The sequence below is a fragment of the Nelusetta ayraudi genome, unplaced genomic scaffold, assembly GCF_046127955.1.
Source record: "Nelusetta ayraudi isolate G7.1 ecotype Tasmania unplaced genomic scaffold, CSIRO-AGI_Nayr_v1 ptg000015l, whole genome shotgun sequence".
Classification (NCBI taxonomy): domain Eukaryota; kingdom Metazoa; phylum Chordata; class Actinopteri; order Tetraodontiformes; family Monacanthidae; genus Nelusetta; species Nelusetta ayraudi.
The window spans coordinates 1,835,001-1,858,040 of NW_027466065.1; the positions used below are offsets into that span (position 1 = coordinate 1,835,001).

At 48.7% G+C, this 23,040-nt stretch overlaps 2 protein-coding genes across 7 annotated transcripts in view; one reads left to right on the forward strand and one right to left on the reverse strand.

Moving 5' to 3' along the window:
* Positions 1-23,040, forward strand: part of dmac2l (distal membrane arm assembly component 2 like) — a 373,839-nt gene that overhangs the window by 198,121 nt on the left and 152,678 nt on the right. The window lies entirely within an intron of this gene.
* actn1 (actinin, alpha 1) overlaps positions 1-23,040 on the reverse strand; it is a 38,391-nt gene that overhangs the window by 9,756 nt on the left and 5,595 nt on the right. For 4 of the 6 annotated variants that reach the window (XM_076023334.1, XM_076023335.1, XM_076023330.1 and 1 more), the window contains exons 2-8: positions 9,593-9,707; positions 9,363-9,482; positions 7,429-7,515; positions 6,793-6,880; positions 4,445-4,523; positions 4,052-4,133; positions 3,565-3,650 (exon numbers count right to left, since the gene is read on the reverse strand). In XM_076023334.1, coding sequence (XP_075879449.1) covers positions 3,565-3,650; positions 4,052-4,133; positions 4,445-4,523; positions 6,793-6,880; positions 7,429-7,515; positions 9,363-9,482; positions 9,593-9,707 — 657 coding nt within the window. Of the gene's footprint in view, positions 1-2,506; positions 2,593-3,564; positions 3,651-4,051; positions 4,134-4,444; positions 4,524-6,792; positions 6,881-7,428; positions 7,516-9,362; positions 9,483-9,592; positions 9,708-23,040 lie in introns of all 6 variants that reach the window. The other 2 variants (XM_076023331.1, XM_076023329.1) reach the window with 1 other exon arrangement.

Genomic DNA, 23,040 nt, shown 5'->3' on the forward strand with positions numbered 1-23,040 from the left:
TTTTTTTTTTTATTACCAGTAATCAAAGAAAAAAATATAACCAACATTCTTGACAGCAAACAGATTTATACAAGGAATTAAAAAGAGAGAGAACTGCGGCTTACGCGCTTCACACCATTCAATGGAAACACCTGCAAATCGCAATTGCACCTTTCACGAAATTTTTGAAATATCGCTTTTATTTTAGGAAAAAACAGTCATGGAAACGCAGCTACTGATGAGTTTGTTATGACAACCCCAACATCAACTGTGTTCTTTTAGATAAAAAAAAAAAGAAAGAAAAAAAACGTGCAATTTGAAATTTGATCAACACCAGATCTGGACTTAAGAGTCCGATGGGCATTAAGTTCTTCAGTCCGTTGATTGATTTCAATTCAATACACAATATTTGTCTGTTAATGTCTGCTACTTCACTTCTGACACTGATCTGCTCTCGTTTGTCAGTGCTTTTCGCCGCCGGTGTAGACGACTTACACTCTCATCCGTCTCAGCGGCCTGCACGAGCCTTCCAGCGCCTCGCTGATGAGTCATTTACGATACGAAAAACCACAGCTCAGCAAAAAGCGCTGCCAAGGAGCCGCTACAGAAAGAACGCACTCAGCGTGCTAATATCCTCTCATCGCAACACTTGTGTGTGTGTGTGTGTGTGTGTGTGTGTGTGTGTGTGTGTGTGTGTGTGTGTTGGAGGGGGTGGGTGGGTGGGGCGGGGGGCGCTTGAGTGAACCAAGTGAACCAAGATACTACGGAACTACGGACGAGGATTAGGGCCACAAGAAGAGGAAAAGAAAATGAGAATCTTTTTTTTTTTTCAAGTTTCCAATTAGATAAAAAAGTTGTAATGTCGAGAAAAATTTCGTGAATAAAATCGAATTAATGTCACTGTAATGTAATGGTGGAGGACTTCCGCTTTTACCAGTTTCCTGATTACTGTGGGTGAACCTTGTGGGATACACCTGTTTTCGGCAGTTTACTTTTAACTGTGGATAGGTGGGTTAATCCACCATTCATATTATTATTCTCGAAATTTCCACTTTATTCACGAAAATTCACCTTTTTTTCCACGTCAACTTAATTCACGAAATTCCATCTTTTTCATGTCAACTTTTTTTCACGAAATTTCGAAATGAAAATGTAAACAAAAATCTCCTTCTTGCAATATTTTCTTTCTCTTCTTGTGGCCCTAATCCTCTTTCGTAATAAATCAAAGAGGTGGTTGAAAAGCTCAGAGGAAAAAAAAAAAAAAAAAGAGGAGAAAATGTGCAGAGAAATTTAAGCGACATGCACGTCGTCGAACGTTATCAACCCCTAAACTACAGGCGAGAAGCTGCGACCCTGCAGCAGTCTCAGCTCCACACAGTTCACATCCCAGACTGACAGCAGGCTCGGACGAGGAGCAGCAGCAGCAGCAGCAGCAGAGCCTTTAAAGGAGAACCGGGATGTGCAGGTCGCGCTACTCCGAGCAAATGTTTGCACTCTGGGCCTCACTGAAGCCACACTGTCCTGGCATTAGAAGTGGAAGACATGAGATCAAACAGCTGATGGATTCAGCCGGTCCTCCTTCTTTTTTCCTCATGTATCACTAAATCTTGGAATAAAGACATGACTCAGCGTTTCTTTCTTTTTCCTGCCCGCCGTGCCAGCAGCGCCAGGCTGCCAACCAGCCAATGACGCTATAGCAGGAAGTTCAGGACCCCCATAAAGTGGTGGATCCTCGTAAAAAAAAAAAAAAAAAAAAAGAGCTCGACTCAGCACATACACTGCGTCCGCAGCTGTCCTGCTGGGAAGAACCGGGACCGGTCCAACGGTTCAATTTCCCCCAACGAGGGCCGACGTCTCTGTTCTGAAGAGTCGCGTCAATACCTGCAGGACGCGTTTAACATAATTGTGCTGGAAGTCAGGAAAATTGAATTTTCTTTTGCAAAGTGAGCTGAAATTCAGCCTCAAAACGTTAGCGCTTTGGCTTTTGGAGTCGCTCACGGATCCAGTTCGAAAAGCAGCAAGCAATCAGCATCCTTTGTGCAGAGGACGGGGGTGGGTGTGGGGGTGGAGCAAGGTCCCTAAACAGGAAGCCGCCACCGGCTCGTAGAAAGAATGGCGTCTCGGGCAACAGCGGGAGGTGTTGCACCGTTTTCAACCCACTTCACTTGCAGCCAAATCTGAATCTGATTGGCCTGCGACGTGCAACTGGCTCGTCCAATCAACGGGCTCCCTCCCCGGAGGACACGTAACGTAAACCCAACTGGTTTGGGAAACGTTACAAGTCAAACTGCTGCAGAGGGAGGATTAAAAGTGAATCCAACTGATATGCTGGAAAATAATGCCAGTTTCATTTTTTTTCTATCTAATTATCACAAAAAGACGTATAATAAGTGAAATAAATGAGTCTTATTCCAAACGTGACACTTTCTAGCCACCATAGAAGAAGACACGTCGTCTCTAGTTGTGAGCACTGCGGTTCTGCGCCCACCTCGCCGCGGGTGGAAGCGTTGGAACTTGGATTCCTCACCTTCTGCTTGCCTGAGAAGGCGTGGTAGTAACACGACACATAAGTCATGACGGCCTTCTCATCGGGCCTCAAGGTGCTAACGATGTCTGCGCAGGAAACAGGAAGGAAGGGGGGAAAAACAGGGACAGGGAGGAGAGAAACGCACAAGAGTAAAAGAGTGCAGAGACCAAACAGGAGCAGCAGGGGGCGTCATCACAAGGGGGAGGCGACGGCACGGCGCGGCGCGGGCGTCTCCAGCCGGAGTTCAGTTTGGTCTCACCCACACGCACTTTTCGACCAAGGTCAAATAAACACCGGCGTGTTGGGATACGAGGCCGCGTCCCGATTCTGTGACGTCGCTGCTGAAAAGGCTCCAGCAGGATCAAACGGCCGCTCCGCCGCCTCGCGGCTGGTGAACAGACGTTTTGGACGCGAGCTGCTAAAAACACAGCTGTGTTTGAAGACCGGCGAGGAAGAAAAGCGCCTCTTATGTAACTTCCGCTCCGATCGGGAAGGAACCGCCGGGACTCACGCACAGTCTGCCTGGCAAATCAAAAGAAAACTGCATATTTAGCACTGTGTTTGCGGCCTCCTGCTAAAAAAAAAAAAAAAAAGGTGTTGGGAGTGCTCAGAAGGGAGCCAAAGACAAGGCCGTCTGAGGGGGCGGAGCCAAAACCTGCCGGCGGGTGCGCTCACTGGGAATTGGAGCCATTTGTGACATCACAAAGGGCTGATTTCCACTTTTTTTTTTTTTTTTTTTTTTGGAAAAGCAAAGGATGGACTTTTGGATCCGAGCGGGTGAAACTCGACTGGAGACGCGCCGGCGTCCGTTGCATCTGTTTGTTTGTCCCGTCATGCGTTTTCGTGGGTCGAACCGTGCAAGGGGAGGTGTGTGTGTGTGTGTGTGTGTGTAGTTGAGGGGACAGGGGAGGTGCGGAAAAAGTGAGGGAGGAGAAGTGACCCCAGCAGGAGGGGGCGTGGCTGTGCACTGCAGGAAGAGAAGGAGCGTCGTTAGGGGGGGAGGAGGAGGAGGAAGAGGAGGGAGGGAGGAAGGAGGGACGCTGCGTCCTGGCGGATACCTTCTGGGCGCCAGAGAAGGCGTGGTAGAAGCTAGACACGTAGGTCATGATGGCCTTCTCGTCCGGACGGGCCGTGCCCACAATGTCTGCGGGGGAGGGGCGAGGGAGGGGGGGGGGAGAGGGAGTAAGGAGGGGGGTCGGGGGGGGGGTTCGTTAAATCAGAGCACAGATCAACTCAGGACGTCGAGCCGAGGGCCCGAGGAGGAGCAGGAGGAGCGCCGCCGTCCGCAGCATCGGACTTGGACCGGGAGGAAGGTCACGTGACACGTTTACAACTCGACAGCTAGAGAGGCAGAAAGGTCTCAATGCTGTCAGTTCATGCACATATTCTTTCATTCGCAGTCTGACGCTTCGCCTTGGACGCCACTGGACTTCGGAGAGAGCAGATTTTAGTCACTGAGCGCGGCGGAAAAAAGGTTGGATCTTTTCTCATTCTTGTCATCAGTTTGTCATTTTGCAGTTTTTGTTCCCCTCCTCCGTCTCTCACCTTCTGCGTCCAACATCTTGGGGATGTCCAGGTATTTCTCGGCCACGTCGAAGGCCGTGTTCAGGTTGGTCATGGGGTCGTCCTGTCAGCGGCGGATCCACAGAGCGAGAGAAAAATCAGAATGAGGATGAAAGCGGCTCCACCTGACAGATTTAAAATAACTCTGCCACAACAGTCAGCCACAGAAAAAACAAGGAGAATTGTTAAATCAGTCGACTGAAAGAACAAATAATCATTTTGGTATAATAACCAGTTTGGTATAAAAAATAGTTGAACTGAAAACAGATTACGTGCTATATAATATTTATTTAAATGCATCCACTCTGCAAAGCCTCCCTTCGTCTGTCTGCATTGCACTTTGTGTTTCCCCTTTTCAATTCCCTAACCCCTCACCTTGCGCAGTTTCCCATAGTCGATGAGCTCTGGACGGTGTCGGTGAATGAGCGCACAGAAACCCAAACCATCTTTCCAGCTGGAGAGAGAGAGAGAGAGAGAGAGAGAGAGAGAGAATGCTGATGATGAAAAGAAGTTGAAGGAATCTGGCTCCAGTCTTTGGTTCCCAACATTCCTCCGGCTGTCTGCTCAGTTAGTTTCATCTCACCAAGACACATTAAAGCCACAAAATATTGCAATATATTAGGAAAGATAAAGAGTTGTTAGCGATGCTAACGCTAACGCTATTGCAAAGGAGATTCCGGCTGGCTCTTGTTTTTACATTAGAAGGAAGATATTTTGATGTCCTTCTCATGGCAACCATGCCAAACGTGCTCTCACTCCCTCGAATTCATCCCCTTATCATCATCGTCATCATCATCATATTCCTCTGCTGGTCGACTTCAAAGCTTGGAAACTTGAGAGCTCGCTAGCAGCGCCAGGCTCACTCTGGCAGGTCGTAACACGCAGGTATTTGTAAAAAAAAAAAAAAAAAAGAAAAAAAGAAAAAGCAACCCACCCCCAGCATCATTATCTGATGGTGCGAGTCCGTCTCTGACAACCTCCAGCTCAAAATCTTTTTCTTTTTTCTTTTTTAAATCTGACATTGTGTAAACAGACAGAGGCGGAATAAACCGTTTAAACTGTTTAACCAAAACAAAGAGCCCAGACCATTAACAGCTGCACTTTTGCAGGTTGAGAAAGAAAAAAGGGGATTAAAAAAACAAAAAAACAAAAAAAACAAACTTGTTTTACATTTCTATCTGCAGATATGTCGGGAAAAGTGCACGTACGGGGAAACGTGCGCGCTTTAATCTGCAAGATGCTCAGGGGAAAAAAAACAAAGCAGAAAAGCAGGCAGCTGGAGAGCGTCTGATCTCGTCTCAGTTTTATTTCTCTCCGCGGTTCACTGATTAAAGGCTCTGATAACCAGAGTTGTGTGTGCATGTGTGTGTGTGTGTGCAGCCCGACAGGAAGTCTGCCTGTGGGTCTCACTCTGTTCCAGACGCTCACAGCTACAGAGGAACGAGGTGACTGATGGAGCCGCGTTCACCAGAGAGCTTCCAAACAGCAGCTCTTCATCTCCTCTCCTCTCCTCTCCTCTCCTCTCATCTCCTCTCATCTCGTCTCCGGCCTGAGAAGAAGCGCCGCTGTCACGCTGCCTCTCGCAGAGACGGCATCAAAAGGCAGGCGGGCGGGCGAGCGGGCGGGCGAGCGGGCGAGCGAGAGAGCGAGCATGGGGCGCGGCCTCCACCCTCGACCTTCGCGCCACCTTTCTTCTCTCCGCGGCTTTTCATCCGCTGCCCACGATCACAGCGGAACTCGCTCAGTAATTCAGCCCTGACTCCTCACTGCTACACACATTTGATTTTTTTTGGTAATTTTTTAGAGAAAAAAAAAAATCTATAAAAGATGCTTTTAAGGTCTCAAGTGATGAAAAATTCACTTTGCAAGTGTCTTTGTAAAATAATCATAATAAATACCTTAAATACCTACATAGATACATAACAGTCTGTCTTCAGGAAAATCAGCCACCTTTTGTGATGTCACAAAGGGCTCTGATAAATCTCCCAGGTAGGTGGCCACGCCCCCAGCCAGGCGGCAGGCTCCGCCCACTGAGGCCACATTCATTTTTGTCCACATGCAAACATGGGGAAGGCCCAACAAAGGATCCTTTTAAGCAAATTTATTAACTGCGGCGTACGTAATGGTTTATGTTGTGTATTACTGTCTTCCTGTTGCATTTGTTTCAGTAGTTCTGTATTGACCGTCTCCTATTTAGTGTCATTGCCGGCCGTTATTTACTCTAATTTTATGTCTCCTGCGTCCCTGTTTTTATACACTGGGACCCTTGTGTCCTTTTTGTGTGTTTTTGTGGTTCTTAGCATCAGACCAGAAGACTGCGGTTGAAAATTAGCCTCTGGCTAACACTGGCACATTGACAGGAATTGGATTGTAAAAACAAATAAATAAGTGGGATGGCTGTAAACAGAGGGTTAACTCTGATGTTCTGTGGAGATCTGCCTATTCTCATATTTTGATAGCTGGCCTACAGCAGGAAATGCACAATGAATGACAGAATCTGTGTTTTCTCTTCAGGAAGTGATTCAAATTTACACCTAAATTCAGCTCTTGCTACACTTGTGCAGCGGAACAAAAGAGCGCCACCTTGTGGTCGACAGGAGCACCTCGGGTTTTTTTCGCAGCTGGATGCTGATGTTGAATTTCTCCGCCTCCGCCACCTCGTTAAAGCCAAGAGGAAAAAGCCCAGTTTTTTTTAGTTTTTTTTTTTCAAGTTTTCTTCATACCTGATGTGAAAGTTTTGGATGTTGACGTTCTTGTAGGGCGCCGTCTTCCTCTGGCACCACAGCAGGAGGCCCTCCTTGGCAGAGGTCTCTGTGGCGGAGAAGGAAGGACGAAGAAAGAGAGAAAGTGAGAAGGAAAAAAAAAAAAAAGGCAAAGGCTGGAGAAAGTGTTTGGCCGCGGGATAATCCCTGCCGTCGACTGCTGGATTAGGAGAGTGGAGGGAAGTGTGAATGTGCTTGTTGCTGCTGCTGCTGCTGCTGCTGCTGCTGCTGGAGTGCAACGGCCAACGACTGGTGAGTGGTGAGGCCCGGCAGCAGCAGATCACCGCTGACGACTCCTGACGTTTCAATTGGATTACACGCTAAGTGCATTACAAGCGTTGACCGGGGAGATGAGCGCAGCGCTAACTCCTCCTCCAGCGCACACACTCTCATTCTTAGGTCCAAGGCTGTGAGCGCATAGAGTGTGTGTGTGTGTGTGTGTGTGTGTGTGCGTGTGTTCCCCCCCCCAATGTGAAGCATCTGACATGTCGCCGAAGTCTCGGGACCGAAAAAAAAAAGGTGTTTCCAATTGCAAATTGAAATAAACACAAATACACACACACACACAACACACACTCACGCACACACACACGGTACCTTCCACTGAAATGTCCTGGATGGCGAAGCGGAGGATGATGGTCCAGATCATTCCCAGGGTCATCTTTGCGTTGCCGTCTACGATCTCTGGAAACCAAAGGAGCCACAACATTTGTGCTTTAATGCTTCGACACAAAGCGGAGGAAAACGTCCACGTGACATGAATGAACATCGTCGGACGGATTGGATTAAAAATCGATCCAAACACCTGTTTTTGCGAGCCGGGTGTGGAGATTGTGGAGAAAAAACAAACAAACAAACAAAAAACAACAAAGGACTAAATATGCTCAGACTGGAGTGGCAGCTGTTGCTGTAGCAGCGCCAGCAGTGTTTTCCAGTGCTTCTCTCACTCGGGTGCCACCAGTACAGGTGTTGCCTGAATTCATTCATCACTGAGTCTGACTGAAGCCGTGCGGCAGCACAAGCATCCTGGCGCCTGGAGAATCAAACATCGTAGATGCAATTCTTTGCAAGGGGTTCCGTGAGGAAGGACTAAAAAAAAAAATATATTATTATTTTTTTTTTTGCCGTTACCGTTTTTTTTCATGCAAAATTCTTTAAAATGCACATTTCAGTTTAGCTGGAAACTCAACTTGTGTCTGACGCTGCAGTTCTCCCACTCAAATGTTACCATTATCATTATTATCATTATCGTGACATTTCTTATTATGACTTCAGCGACACTCTCTCGCTGATTCAGCTCCTCTGAATGAAACTGGACTCGATCCACCGTGGAACCGCGTGAATGAACCGCCTCAGTCGACCTCAGATCCCCTCTGACAGGGCGCTCTGTCGGCCTCAGCCTCACTGGCCCCGCCCCCACTGGCCCCACCCTCACTGGCCCCGCCCCCACTGCCCCCACCCTCACTAGCCCCGCCCTCGGCATTGGTTCGCACTGATCCAATAAGTCAATCGGCCAACGTGAAACGCTGTGTGGGATTGATTTAACAGGCAGAGAGCAGCGGCGGCGGGGCTGTCGTGGTGGGCGGGGGCGGGGGAGCACGACCATTGAGAATAGTGTTGACGGGGAGGGCAGATCCACCAGGGAGAGACGGGGAGGGGAGGAAGAACACAAATCCTCTTAGATCCAATAGAGGACCCCCGATCCCCCCCCCTAACATCTTCCAGGATGAACCTCAAATTGTCGCCACGGGACCAGGGGGGTGGGGAGGCGGAGTGTGTGTGTGTGCGTGTGTGTGTGTGTGTGTGTGTGTGTGTGTGTGTGTGTGTGTGTGTATGGCGGGGGTAGGTTCAGGGAAGCTAATCTGTCTGGAATTCTGCTCTGGATTAGAAGCAGCGTAATCCCAGCCTGACTCAGTCATTTCTTCCTTCTTCTTTTTTTTGTGTTTTTCAACCCGCAGGCTGGATGGTTAAGTTAAGGTGATTAAAGAAAACAAGCAAAACCAGCCAACGCAATGTTATCATGTCAGAGGACACAAGCGTCACAAAATACAGCAATTGTAAGATTGTTTTTTGGATTGTAGTCAAGAAAAAAATACCACGGGTTGTATTTTCAGCTGATGCAAAGAACGACTTTCATCCTTTGCTTTGCTCGAGTCTGGAGTGGATTGTTGGCTGACGAACAGGCTGACTGAGGCTGAACTTTGCTTTTGATCAGCTGACGGACGGACTGATGGCCTGTTGACGGTCCAGCAGGACCAGCGCAGGTGTTCTGAGGCGATTGATATCTCAGAAAAATAAAAATAACTAAATCATTAAAATGCACCGCCAAGCGCAAACGGCGGCGCGGCGCCGAGGAAGCGGCTTGGCTGTGCCGGCGCCATGGCAACAGGGAGTCAGGGACGACGGCGCGCAGCCACACACAGCAGCGGCGCTCCGGTCGCAGCAGTTCACCGTCGGGAGGCGCGATCAACCTTCGGAGACAAATCCCCGACCTTCCCGAACCCCCGGCAGGGAGGCGCGGCCTCGCTCACCTTCCGCTCCGATGGAAACCAGTTTCACTCCTTTACTGGCGATGAAGTCGAGCGCTTTGTTGACGTTGGAGATCTTGTGCACTCTCATCTTGCCTCGCTCCGGTTTGGCCAGACGTTCGCCTGGATGCGGAGACGGAGGGGGAAAAAAATGGGGATGAGGATATTTTTTACGATGACGTTTTATGCTTTTAAGGTCCCGTCGCGGGCGAAAAGCCACAGTCGTAGCTCACCTGAGATGACCTCCAGCAGCAGCATGAGCTTCAGCCCGTCCCTGAAGTCCTCCTCGATGTTGTCGATCTGCGTTCCCGCTTTCCTCAGGTGGGAGTTGCACCAGGCTGTAAACGTCTGCAGGCAGACAAGGAGAAAAGGAGAGAGTGAGAGGCTGTTTCAAAAATTTTTTTTGAAACACCAAATTTTCAAAAACAATTGAAAAAAAAAAACTGAGTTCATACGAATCGGTATTGAGAAAACTTCCCGTTTACACGGATACGCCGGAAACGACTGAAAACGTTGCAGTACCTATGCCCGGCCTGGTGTGGCGCAGCGGGTTTAATCCCAGAAGGCGGAGGAAGAAGAAGAACACCTGAAGCACGCCGTGTTTAAAGAAGCAGTAGCTTGCTAACAACATGAGCACCACAGAGAACAGAAAGAAAGATCGCTGGTGAAAAGACGGCGTGAGCTGAACTTCTGCTGCAAGTTATTTTAGAACGCAAAGCCTTAAAAGGTCCATGTCAAGGTTGCCTAGGAGTCGTGCCAGTAAAAGTTTGCTAACATTTTTGCCCTTTAGGTTTCCTGCCTTAATTTCCCAGTCCCCCGACCCGAAAGAAAATAAATAAAAAAGTAAAACAGGAGGTTTGCAAATCGCTTTCGTTGTGTTTATTTTCACTTTGCACACAATCCACCGTCGGTCCACGAGCACCGCGTGCTATCGAACACTAATGCTTGCACTTTTTTGAAATGGAGGTTTAAATGGGAAGACTGCAGGCTGATCAGTAGTAGCGGTAACAAGTCCGCTGCCCGACGTGGTTGTTGTGGTGAGTGGTCGTCTGCACCTCGCGGCGGCTCAGGTTGCAGGGCGGGGGAGGGGCTTCGAGCTGTGACATCAGCGTTTCCAAAAAAAGATCGCTTTCGGCGTTGACGCGAATCCGGGCAAAGCGGTGTTTTTCAATCTTATCCATCGGGTCTGTGCAGTTTTAGTGAAAACCCCGTGTAAAAGGAAAAAGAGAAGAGAAGAAATACACAGCAAAAAAAAACAAAAAAACAAAACAAACATTGCTCATCATCACCTCACCCCAAAACCACAAGATCTGCACAACTAACCAAACACGTTTCAAGGCCCCCATTCAGCATTCAGCAAACACTTGCTCTCTAATCCTGACGCTCATTATCGGCCCAGCAGCTTCTGCTGGCTGAAGCCAATAAACGTGTTTCCTGCCGTCCGCACAGCTGCGGCCTTGTGCGGCGTTGACGGCACACTGCAGCATTGTTGCACAGCGTACAGTAGGTGTAGCCGACCCCCGCCTGTTGCTATCACATAGCTGGCATTTCCAACAAAAAAAAAGAGGAAAAAAAACAAAAAAGGGTGGAAAACATCTGGAGCAGGATCTCCAGATCGGGCCAACAGGAGCTGCCATGAGGAGTGGGCCCGCCTCTTTACGAGCGGCAGGGTTAACGAGGCCCCGGGCTGCTGCTGCAGCAGGCGCCGTGTTTCTACCAGAGCCGAGGGAGGACGTGCAGGAGCAACGCCAGGCCGCCGTCAAAGGCCGCACTGTCTGCCTTCCGACGGCGGCGGGGAACAAAAGACATTTAAAAAGTGAGCGGACAGAGTTTCCACAGTGGGATCGTGCCGAAAACGGGATAAGGCTGAAGTGTTTTGAGCATCGAAAGAGTTCACGAGTTCGTATGTGGCATGTGGTGAAGTTTCGGGAAAAAAAAATCCGAAGGATAACTGAGGGTCCAGTATGAGATGAAGCAAGTAAATAATATGTCACATGACATGATGACTTGAGAGTATAGCTCCGCCCACTGAAAGGTCGTTAACTTTAACATTAGATCGTGATCAAGCACAGTTCCAGGAGTGAAATGGCAACAAGCTAGCCAACTATTGAAAGCTTCTGGCTTTAGCTCCGCCTCTTTCCCCTCAGAGGACACCGATTGGTCCGGTCATTTTCAGACTGGGTGAAAAACGACTTCGGCTGGAACACTTGAAGGTGGATCTGCGACAGTTCAGCTTTTGCAGGGCGAAAGCTGAACTGAAATAATGGAGTGAGGAAGCTGTGGGACCAAGAGCGACGCACGCAAACACGCACACACGGTTTCCAAGGTGCTTCCTGCCCATTACACACAACTAAATCTCACACATTTGGCCTATAAAGCCGCTCACTTGACTTTACTGCGACTCACAACATCTGGTGGAGGCTGCTGCTCCAACAGGAGTGCAGAGCAGAGAGCCGCGACTGTGAGAGCCACTCAAAGTTCACGGAAGGAATGTTTGCTTGTTAAATGTGCTGGAAGGGGGAGGAGTTTGGCTCCGTGACACGCCTCCTCCTCTCCCTCCTCTTCCTCCCGACTAGAATTAGCTGGCCCTCCTGCGGCTCCGCTAACTCTTCGGGTCACCGTGGGAGTTTGGCAGCGGCACGCGGCCCGGGCCGCTGTCACATGACCCGCCGGCCTTCAGGTGAGTCAGTGCTGCGGTGGTCACAACGGCCTATCGGCGGCACAAAAATCACAAGTCCTGGTGCGTCTTATAACAGGTGCCATGAGGAGATGCGGCAGAAAACGCTTTTCCTTTCACATCCATGCAGTGATGACACGTCGTGACCAGACGTGGATGGAAAATGAAGAGCTCCCGGCCTGAGAGGGGATTAAATCATCATTAAATTGTAATTAGCAGGCGTAAGCGATAACAAACGTCGACCTAACGCAGGAATTCCCATTAACATTCCACCGGAAAATTCTTCCGGGAAACCGAATGTGCTGTGATTCACTGCCGTCTCCTGGAAAACAGGAGACATGCGTTTTTTTGTCGGATGCCTTCATGCCAGTTGAACGTTTATAGCAAATGTGGAACTTGACAAACATCAAAAACGTACAGAAAGTGATTTTGGTTTCTCTCAATTTTGGGGACGCTAATCCGTGCTTGAAGTTGGAAAAATTTTGCCTCTTTGCGGCGCCGAGTGGATGAGTGAACTTTTAGAGGTTTGTGTGAAAAAAAAAAAAAAAAAAAAAACTTTTTCCACAGAGGGATTTGGCGAGAATCAATGAGTTGGCTTAGTGAGTTTAACCTGAAAACCGTTTCCAAAGACAAAAAAAAACTCTGCCCAATTCAGTAGTAGTGGAGATTATTTTATGGGGCTTTCTTTTGTTTTGGTTTTCTTTTTGCAAATTCAACAATGTTGCCGTGTTATCGTTCTTTTTAAAGGTTACTTGGAATTTTAATGGAAACGCCTGAACATCTTAAATAAACAGCGGACAACTACGCTGGAAAAACTGCATTTTAAGCAAATAAGCCAGCCAACTTTTTGGTTCCGTGACTAAAAGTTGCTGTAAAATGATTACAGAATGATTTTGTAACGCAGATTTTGTTACAGTTTCTCCTTCCCTTTCAGACTGTCGTCATCAGACCAGCACAGACCAACGTTTGTCAACCTGACGTGGGTTTAAAAAGAATAATAATCCTCCAAACTTTCCCAACTTTTCCACCTGTATCAGTGGTCTGAAAAGCCTTGCACCATTATACTCCTTTGCCGGCTGCGGCTCCATCACTCACTGACCCCCTCCTCCTCCCACGTCGTTAATCAACCTCAGTTAGGAAAATATTTCCTGCCTCTCTGCCAGCTCCACTTTGGTACAACCTCCCGGTTCAAACAAGCCCTCGCCGAATCCCGACACAGACAAGTCTCCACTCGACTTGACGGGACGTGATTGGCCGACGCAGGAAGACGTGTTTCAACAGAGGGCCTCCGGTGTCCTGGATGAACCTCAGACAGCGGCTGACGAAGAGGCGAGAGAAGCGCAACGAGAAAAAAATGACAATCTTTCCAGCGTCTCCTCCGGAATGTCAGCGGAGTCGGAGGAGGAAAAGAAGAAACGTTTCTGCAGTTTGAGCGCTGAATGTGCGGCGCCACCCACAGGTCCAGCTGCAGAATGGAATCAAACTTGGGGCCCTCGCCTACGTCCCTGGGGGGAGGAGGGGGAAGAGGGGCAGGGGTCAGTTCCAATGTCAAGGGGTCGATTTCCTGCTCGAGCGCGATGAAATTTAGGAGGACGCTCGGCCCGACCAGGTGGCGGCGAGCCAGCAGCGATTCAAGACGACGAATGCAAGACTGTGAAGGACCAGGCGCGATTACGAGTCAACAAGGTTCTGCTAAAATCAGCTAATGTTCCGTCATCCCGGCACGAAGCGGACCAGAGGACCTGTTTTTCTTTCCCGTTCTTGGTATGATTTCACAATAAACTGCTGCGTTGTTTTCATTTAAACTCTGAACAATCACCCATCCGTCTTGTCAAACTCCAATCAGAAGCATTTTTGTTTTTTGTTTTATTTCTGCAAACCTCAGAAGAAAAGAGCCAAGAGCGAGACCAAGCTGAAGCTAAAGAGACATCAATTCTGCAATAGAAGCTGTGGTTTGGGAATTTTCACCTGGGCTTGAAAAACAAGACGAACAAGGCTTTTCTTGGACGCCAACTTTTTTTTTTACTTTTAACTTTTCAGTTGCAGCTAGCCACACCTACAGTGTCAAGCTATGGGGATGTTGCTACGAGCAGCAACAAATCTGATTAGTTCAAAAGTGACAGAACATTCGCCACATCAATGTCTAAGCCACCTGTTTTTTGGGTTTTTTTTCACATTTTCATGTCCAATTTAAAAACAGAAAATCTAACAACTCCACCAGGTAAGAAGAATTTCAAAACACAAAAAACTTGCATGCTTGGAGTTTGAGAAGTTGGGTCTTTGTCTTCTAGTGTTGAAGGAAGCAGCCTCGTGCAGACACACTGTGCATTGTGCCAGCCCGTCACTTTAGCTGGACGGAAAGCAGCGTCTTGTGTTTGGTTTCTGGCTTCACTTCATGCTGAACGCGGAGACACGGCAGTAAATGTTGAGAAGCTGCTGAAACTTTTACACCGACAACAGCTCGACTGTGGCGGCAGGGAAAAAAAAAAAAAAACCCTGCAGACTCGGCGGGAGTGTTAAAACAGATGCCACGCTCCCAAGAGCCCGTCGGCGTTATTGTCTTCGCAGTGGTGTTCGTCGCAGTCGGCGTCACGTTCAAGTCGCTCCACAAAATGTTCTTTGGGCACAGCGGGTGTTCAGAGGCGGGAGCCAAGCTGCAGCGCCGAAGCATCTGGCGAACAGAGAAACTCGCAAGATTTTCAAAAAATAGAAAATGAAAAAATCCACAGCAGCCAGCAGTGCAGCGGGAGGCCGTGGAGAGGAGGACGAACGCTGAACGAGGGCTGGAGGAGGCAGGCACTAGCTGCGTTTCCATTACCCCTAGAATTGCACAAAACCTAAGTATCGTAATAAAAAACTGGTCACGGAAACACCTCTCAAATATCGCTAAAAGGTTTTTACGCTCTCATGAGGTGCTTTTTCAGACGTGTCGATCTAGAGGTATAAAAGTGTTGTGGAAACCCCTTTTCACGTGACGTACGGAGGTCACCTGACCAGTTCACTTCAAGTAAAAAAGGCGCATTGTGTTTGGACGGAGGAGGAGACGGAATATTTTTTTACAAGTTGATGGCAAACAAACGTAAACAATCGCAAACGTAATTCTCGTAAATCTCGCGGGATGAGATTTGACGAGAATTAAGGCTGATACGCTTCGCACCATCCAATGGAAAAACCTGCTAATCGGAATTGCACTTTGTCAGAATTTTAGAAATATCGCTTTTATTTTGCAAAAAACTGTAATAGAAACGCAGCTACCGTGGCCTTTCTGGATGATCGTAATACTGATCCCAGAAATATTCCCACGTTGACAGTGAGAACATCATCAGAACACTGCAGGAAAGCAAAGACTGGTCTGTGACCAGAGCAGTCAGAGTCCTGAGAGGAGAAAGAGGCGGAGCTAAAGCCAGAGACAGCCTGGATGCTGCATTAACATCCATCCATCCATCCATCCTCTACTGACTCATCCATCCATCCACCATCCATCTATCCTCTACCTGTGAATTATTTCATTTCATTTCTCTAAATACAGTTGTTTTATGTATTTATATTCTATACCTTTTTACTTATGTGCACCATATTTCTATTGCACTTCCATTTCTATTTTATAATCATGTGCATGAAAACCAAGAGACTCTATTTCGTGGCGCTTGCATGATAACAACAAAAGATCTTGAATCCTCAACTCATCCATCCATCCATCCAGAGTCTCAGCCTGAAAGAGAAGGGTCGAACTCTCGCAGCAGCTCAATCTGCTACCAGACGGATGAAGAGAGGAAGTCTGGGGACCTGCCAGCCAATGACGTTGAGGGGTCAGAGGTCAACGCTCATCCCACTCCGGTCTCCGTCCTCTGAAGCTCACTGGAGGAAGCATCTTGACTGCCCACACACACGCGCACATACAAAGTATCTGCTTCACAGCCTGAGCTGAACTGTTATGTTGTGTTGTGTTGTGTGTTTGGTTGTGGTGTTTTGTTTTTTTTGTCTTTACGTTGCTCCTTCAACACCAGTTTATTCCCAGTACAATATCCCAGTTCGCAGATGCGCAGCTGGAGTTCTACCACTTCTTGGTAATTCTGGGTCTTTCACTTGATTTAAGGAAAAAAAGAAAATTGGACGATAAACAAATCTGTGAAAATGCCAAAATCAAGCTGGACCATGTTTCAAGTGACAGCATCATTTCTATCCTCCGGCTCAATGCTTCATTAATTCAGTACTTCTCCTTATCAGTTTTTTGTTGCAGCACACTGTGATTAATGAGCTTGTTGACATTTAAATACCTGGTCGGGGAAAAAAAGATCAGAAAAGAATTTGCATTTCAAAGCAGAGTAATGACGGTGCAATAAAACTTGGGCCCATTAATAAATCTGTTAACACTCATTAACTTTGCCTCACGTTAGACTAGGACCAGCACATGTTCATTTCACACACACACACACACACACACACACACACACACACACACACACACACACACACACACACACACACACACAGTCCAACCAGCCACTCAAAACGATTCATTTTGTGGAAAGTGCCGACTCAGTCGCCCCGTTACATGCATCCGTCCTGCTGCTCCTCGGTGCTGCACGACTGGGAACAGCACAGAGGAGCGCACGCGCACGAGGCTGTGCACAACTGCATGCGGGCAGCAGCAGGTTCACCTCGACGAGCCCAAAAGGACCAGACTGTCCCTTTGTGTCTCGATATTTACTGTCTCTTGGCCCAAAGCAGGCCTGATGCATATTCATGATTCATCTGCGTGTGTGTGTGTGCGCGTGTGTGTGCGTGCATGTGTGTGCGTGAACATGAACAATGCCGCAGAGCACTGGACGGTCGCTATGGCGACCACTAAAAGGCTGCACAAACCACAAACAAACAGGAGGATCCGAGGATCCTCAGAAGCGACGTCCGCGGCTCGCAGTGATCACGCACGAACACACACACACACGCACGAACACACACACACACACGTGACCTCTGTTCGTCATGTGGAAACCTTGATTCAGTGGCTTTCAAAGGACAGTAATGTTCTTTGTCATGAATACGTAGTAAAGTCTTATCATGTAATAACAAGCAACCTGTAGCCACAGCACGGACATGCAAATGTGTACAGCGAGTGAAAGTGATGGATCTCACTGATGGTGCCTCTGCAGTGCAGCAGGTTAACACAACAGCTATCATGTTATTTCAACTGTGCGCTTCTATTTTGTGATGTTTCATAAATCAACCGATTGATTTGGTTCAGATTAATCAACTGTTGCTTCCATTTCTGAAGCTCAGTGAGGCAACACACAGGTGGCGTTGTATTAAAAGTAGCACATGCAAAAATATATAGTCTTTATTACCATATTATGATCCATTATTATGCTGCTGCATATTGGAGCTTTTAAAGGGCTGCGGAAAAACAAACACGCAGGTCTCTTGACGCGGGCGCGATGCTCTGATGACGCCGCCGCCTGGCACAAATTGGATGCAGGCGCAGGTGCAGGAGCTCCTTCAAACAGAGGCGGAGCATCAAAGCCAGGTGACAAGCTGCGGGAAGAGATCGTGGTGATCTCTCTGGTGCGGCTTTTCCCCCTGAGTCACCGGAGAGCCGCCACTGCTCTCTGACAACAGTCACATGCCAGTCCTGGCGGCATGAAGGGAAGTGGCAGCGGCGGCGGCCCCCCGGCTCATGAGTCAGCCGGCAGCCGCTCGCTTTGTGCCGGAGCAGCAACTTTCTCTGCTGACCGTCACCTGACTCACAGAAATGCTGAGCCGGGTGGAGTTACGACGCACTGGAACAAAGGCCGCTTTGAAAAGCTCCGCACGTCCGCCGCCACTGTACATTCACCCCCTCCTCCATCCGACACCCCAGCCCGCCACCCCTGAAAGCCGCCCTGTGCATTGTCCGCAGCGGCATGTGCCACATTTCCAGTCGGCCAAACTGGACGGACTCAGCAGAACCGACACAACGTTTCCTGCAGAGCGAAAAAAAACAAACACTCTCTCTCTCCCTCTCTGTCTCTCCGGTTGCTGACGTGCGTTCAAGTCGTTCTTCTTTGACGGAGCTGAGAGAACTTTGAGCCACAGGCACTGGAAAGGACTTGATCTGTAAATCAGGACATCTGAGGTTTGTTGCCCAAAGCGTCGGCAAATTCTTCTTGGAAACATTCACCGAAAAGATGAGGAACTTAACGCGTGTGAGTCATGTCCCCCTCCCTCGTTCTTCTTCTGATCACGTTTTGGGTGAATTCCCAGCTGGTCAAACATTGAAAATGACATAGTTTCTTTCATTTCTCATTAATGAGCTGCGGTCATGGTTTCACAAAACGCCACTAACAACAGTAACAGGAGGATCCAAGTGTTCTTAAAGGGACAGCTGGCTCCATGTGTCGAGCTACTGTGTCACTGGAGGCTCCGTTGACGTTTACCATCTTTACCATATCGAGAGAAAGAATTTTGTCAAAATCCAATGTAATTAAAGTCTTTTCTAACTCAAAACGTCAGGGAATCAATAAAGAGCGACTATAGAGAAGAAAAACATAGCATCTTTGTAGCACTCAATCGGTGTCACGCACAAACATCTGGCAGTCCATTTTGACTCGAAGTAGCAACTTTAACATCAACGCGGAACCATCTACCGTGGAACCCCAGTCAGACCGGAGGAGTCGAGTCCCGAAATGCTGGCGCTCTGTTACGTTTGAACTCATGGTCTACTGATGAAGACCAACGATAGGAAGGAAGGAGAGCCGCTTAATGGACCTTGTCGTGAAATGCTTTTGTTTATTTTTGGAAATTTCAGAGCCAGACATTGGCAATCGACTCTTTGCTTGGACACAACTCGTTTTGGAACGTCAAATTAGATCTGGTGTGCAGGAAAAACATTTTCTGTGTGCGTGTGTTGGGGGGGCGTGGTTGTGAGGCAAGGGGGCTCTCTTTGTTTTGGCCTCCGCGTTGTTTACGCATGGGATCGCTCTGAGAACTAAACACGGCAAATGAAGCTTCCGGCTCATCAGTTCCACACTGGAGCCGCAGAGGGGAAGTGGACGTCTTCTCAGTTCGGTAAACAAATCGGACATGGGAGCCTGGTTCCACGCTCGGAGGGAAGATGAACCTTTGATCTGTGGTTGAATTGACCTATGCGGCCGGGGCTGGACTTGACAGATTCCAACCGGAGGAAGACCAGAAGACTATCAGCCAAACACGGCTGGTCTTCACACTGCCAGAGGAAGAGGCTCTTTGACATTGGCTAGAGGGAAAGTCGAGGAGACGTGGCACGGTGCCTGGGTAAAATGGTTTAAAACAATTTTACCAGGTAATAAAGGAGGTAACTACAGCCTTATTAAGGACAATTAGCTGCAGTTTTCAAAAAGCTTCCATGTGCCAGTGGAATGGTCACGAGTTCATGTTTGTTTGGTGTGAATAAAAAGCACAAATGCCCACACAAGACCCAACCCAGGGTGAGGCCGACAACAGTAGCCAAATTTGGGGCGTTTCTTTGTGGTGCAAGACAAAGGAAAATCATGCAGGCATACAAGTGTTTTCTTTCATCCACTCTGGCTGCTCCGCGCTGGATCAGCGGAAGGTCACTGAGGTTGTAATTACACCCAGCGAGGGTCTGAAGGACCAGGGAGCTGGAGGACGAAAACTGTTGGAAAAACAAAGAGGCACGAGGACCACGGGGAGAGTTTCCACAATCTCTTAGCAACGGGGAAAATTAGCTGCTAGATTAGCCGCTCTGATTGCCGTATGAGCTTCCACCCCTTCATCCATCAGCAACGGCACCTGCCGGCCCCTCGCACAGCAAAGCCGGACGCTCTGCCAAGTGCACTCCACTGCTCTCCGACAAGTGGCAGAGCCGCCTCTCTCTCCTTCTGTCAGGTTACTGCGGGGGCGGGGCCTGTCCAGGCCCGAGTATCTGTTACAACTTGTAACGAGATCTGTCACGAGCACTTCAACAAGGAGGAGTAGATGATGCGGGCCCGGCGTTTGTCATTGGCCCGGTCACAAACAGCGAAGTTTCATCGGCGTACAGCACAAGTTGAGTGCCCGGGCCGCACACGGTGATCAATAGCGGCCACTGATTGAAATCCAGACGTTCAATACTCGGCGCACTTTGCCGGAAGTGGAGAGCGAAGCTGAACAAATAGCCAGAGGGGCCGAGACTCCACGAGAACACCGCCGTCCACGGACCCGGAAAGCGATGGATTGATTTATTTTCAGCAACATGACTGCATGTCCACGGGAGTGTTGTTGTCGTGTGAAAACCATTCAATTGTGGCGGTCAGTGCACAATCCTTCCCTGCAATCCTGACGACCACAGGCGGTCAGGATGATTCACAGCTTCACCAACAAATCAGCCCAAAGACTGACCCAATGTGTCAACTAAAAAAAACAGAGAAATAATTTGTCCCTATTTTGAAAAACACCTTTGCAGCCTTTGGACATTTCCAGTGACACTGAGCAAATGAGATGTGGGATGACAGCGGTCAGAGCTACTGCAAGACTTGTTTGTGACTCCATACTACGGACAGAGATCGGCTCTAACCTACAGTTAGCTTGAACTGCACGGTTAGCTGCCTTCGCACTACCAATGCAAAGCGATGTGTCGATGAATTTCCGGCAGTGGCAGAGTTAAAACAGCAGAAGAGGAGCAGGGCGGCTGAGCGTAAGCCACGGACGGAGCAGACAAAAGACACGTCGCAGTTCATCGAGAGTGGAGAGACAAGCTGGCCCTGCAGCTGCTGCCGCTCCAGGCCGGAGTCAGGCTTGGTTGGCCTCGTCCAAAAAAGGAGAAATTACAACCTGCAGCCCGGCCGCAGCGCTCGGCCGGCGTGTTCACAGCTCGTTCGCTGCTGAGCTTTCAAAACACTAAAATCCAGGAGAGGGGTCGTAGTCACGGGGTGGTGGAGGCCAGGACGGAGGTGGTCAGGACCACCGTCACCACAACAAAACAGTTGGGCAGCTGGGGGCTGCTAGTGTAGCTTCTTTTTTTTTATTCTGCATTTCCTGTTACACTGAAAGGGAAGTTCAACAGTTTGGAATAAATGGGATTCGTTGCTTTCTCACGGGACTTAAGAGGGTCAAACAATAGCACCTTCACTCCAGTCCTACCAGTCCACCCCAGACCTTCAATTTGGCAGAAACGTCAGGCTAACCCTGGCTAACCGTGACTACAGGTAGGAAAAATCCGGTTTACAGGCAAATCCCAAGTAGAACCTTTTCAGTGAGGCCGGATGTCTTCAGCAGTTTTACAGTTCAGCTTTACTGCTAAACCCAACTCCAGGAGATGGAAACGAGAGGCGGTATGACAGGAAATAATATCCTCTCCTGCCAAACAGACAACAGTGACAGCAGCGAGGATCGGAGAGTCACACCTCAGATTCAGTCGGTATCTTTCCTTAACCCAGTTAAACCGGAGACCAAATGAGTCTGAGGAGGAAAACACCCTGGGGCGACCTCGAAGCAGAGAGTCATCCGATAGGCCACCGCACTGCGCTGCACTGCTGGCCGCCACTGATAAATTATTGACTCCTGGCTGTCAAAGCCCTCTGAACTCGCTCCCTTTGTGCCGACACCTGAAAGCTCCTCTGTCCGGGACTCCTCTTGCACTCGCTGCCGCCACCTCCTCCTCCTCACTTTGCCCCGCCCACTGACAGCTCAGTAGCCTCGGGCTTCAGACTGGGGAAGGTGTGCCCGTGCTTTTGTTGGTGTTTTTTTGGTTGTTTTTTTTAACTACGGTGTCTGTTTACTCAAAGCCGCTTTCACTTCACACGACGAGACGGCGTGCAGCTGGCACCTGCGGCCCAAGAGCTTACCCCTTACCCGACGCTCACGTGTACCGCGGGCGGCACAGGGAGTAACTCCACGGGTGCAGCCCTCGCCGGCTTTAAAAAGGGGGGGTATCATGGCGAGCGCTCCAGAATTCATGTGGTGTGATTAGAGGCATTAGCAGAGAAAAGAGCCTCGGCTACATCCTGAGCATGTGGTGCACCGCGCGTGGGGGGGCGGAGGGGCTCTGCAGACAGACGGCCAATAAACCGCCCCCCTTCCCCATCCACCCTCCTCGACCCCTCTAGGTCGTATGCTATTAAAGACATGTGACCTCAAGTGTGTAGCAGTTCCAGACGGGATTGGGCAGGTTTTTGTTCTGCGCTCTCGACACAGCAGGAAGTGCACCTTGACCTCTGAATCCCATGGTGGATGTGAGACCAGAAAGTCGGTGAGGTTGTTTTGTTTTTTTTTGCAACAGGACTGCATATATCACACCAAGAGGTAACAGCTATGGAGCTGCAGAGCAAAGCAGTCAAAACACACGACGCAAGAAAAGAAGTTTGTGAAATTGTTTTATTAGATTCTGGCAGATTTGTGCGATCTAAACTTGGAACAGCAGCCTGAGGGGGTGAAAAAAAAAAATCGACTGAGCTGCAAGATTTTGCATTAAGCTCTGGCATTTTGGACAAGTTTAGATAAGAGTCTGTCTGCCTGGTAATTGTTCACATTTAACTTTTCCAACAGAGTGTATTTTTAGAGAAAGTAAAAAAAAAAAAGAAAAAAAAAGAAAAAACCTGCTCAAATACCACTATGCCTCCCTGAACTAGAAGAAATTAGCCTTTTGCATGAAGCAGGAACCAAACTGGGGCTCACGCATGGAGAAACGCTTCCAGGCGGAGAAAGAATGAGACTTTCTACAGAGTTCCACCGTGTTGCTGTCCAAGCTCGGACCACTTCAACCAATCTGACACAGCGACTGGACCAGAAAGTTGGATTGAAAGAAGGAGAATGGGATGCAGTGGAACAAAATGAAAGTTACTCACAATTTTGCTTTCAGTGAGAGAAAAAAACAAAAAACAAAAACAGTAAATAAGTCTGTCTTGGCTGCTGCGGCCATTTGACTTTTCAATCACTTTACCATCAAGATTATTTGAGCTCTTGCTAAGATTGTTATTGAGGCTTTCCTCTGTTTGCCCAGAAAACCCAGAACATCGGCTTGGGGCCGGTGTTAACTGAAAGTCATGTTTG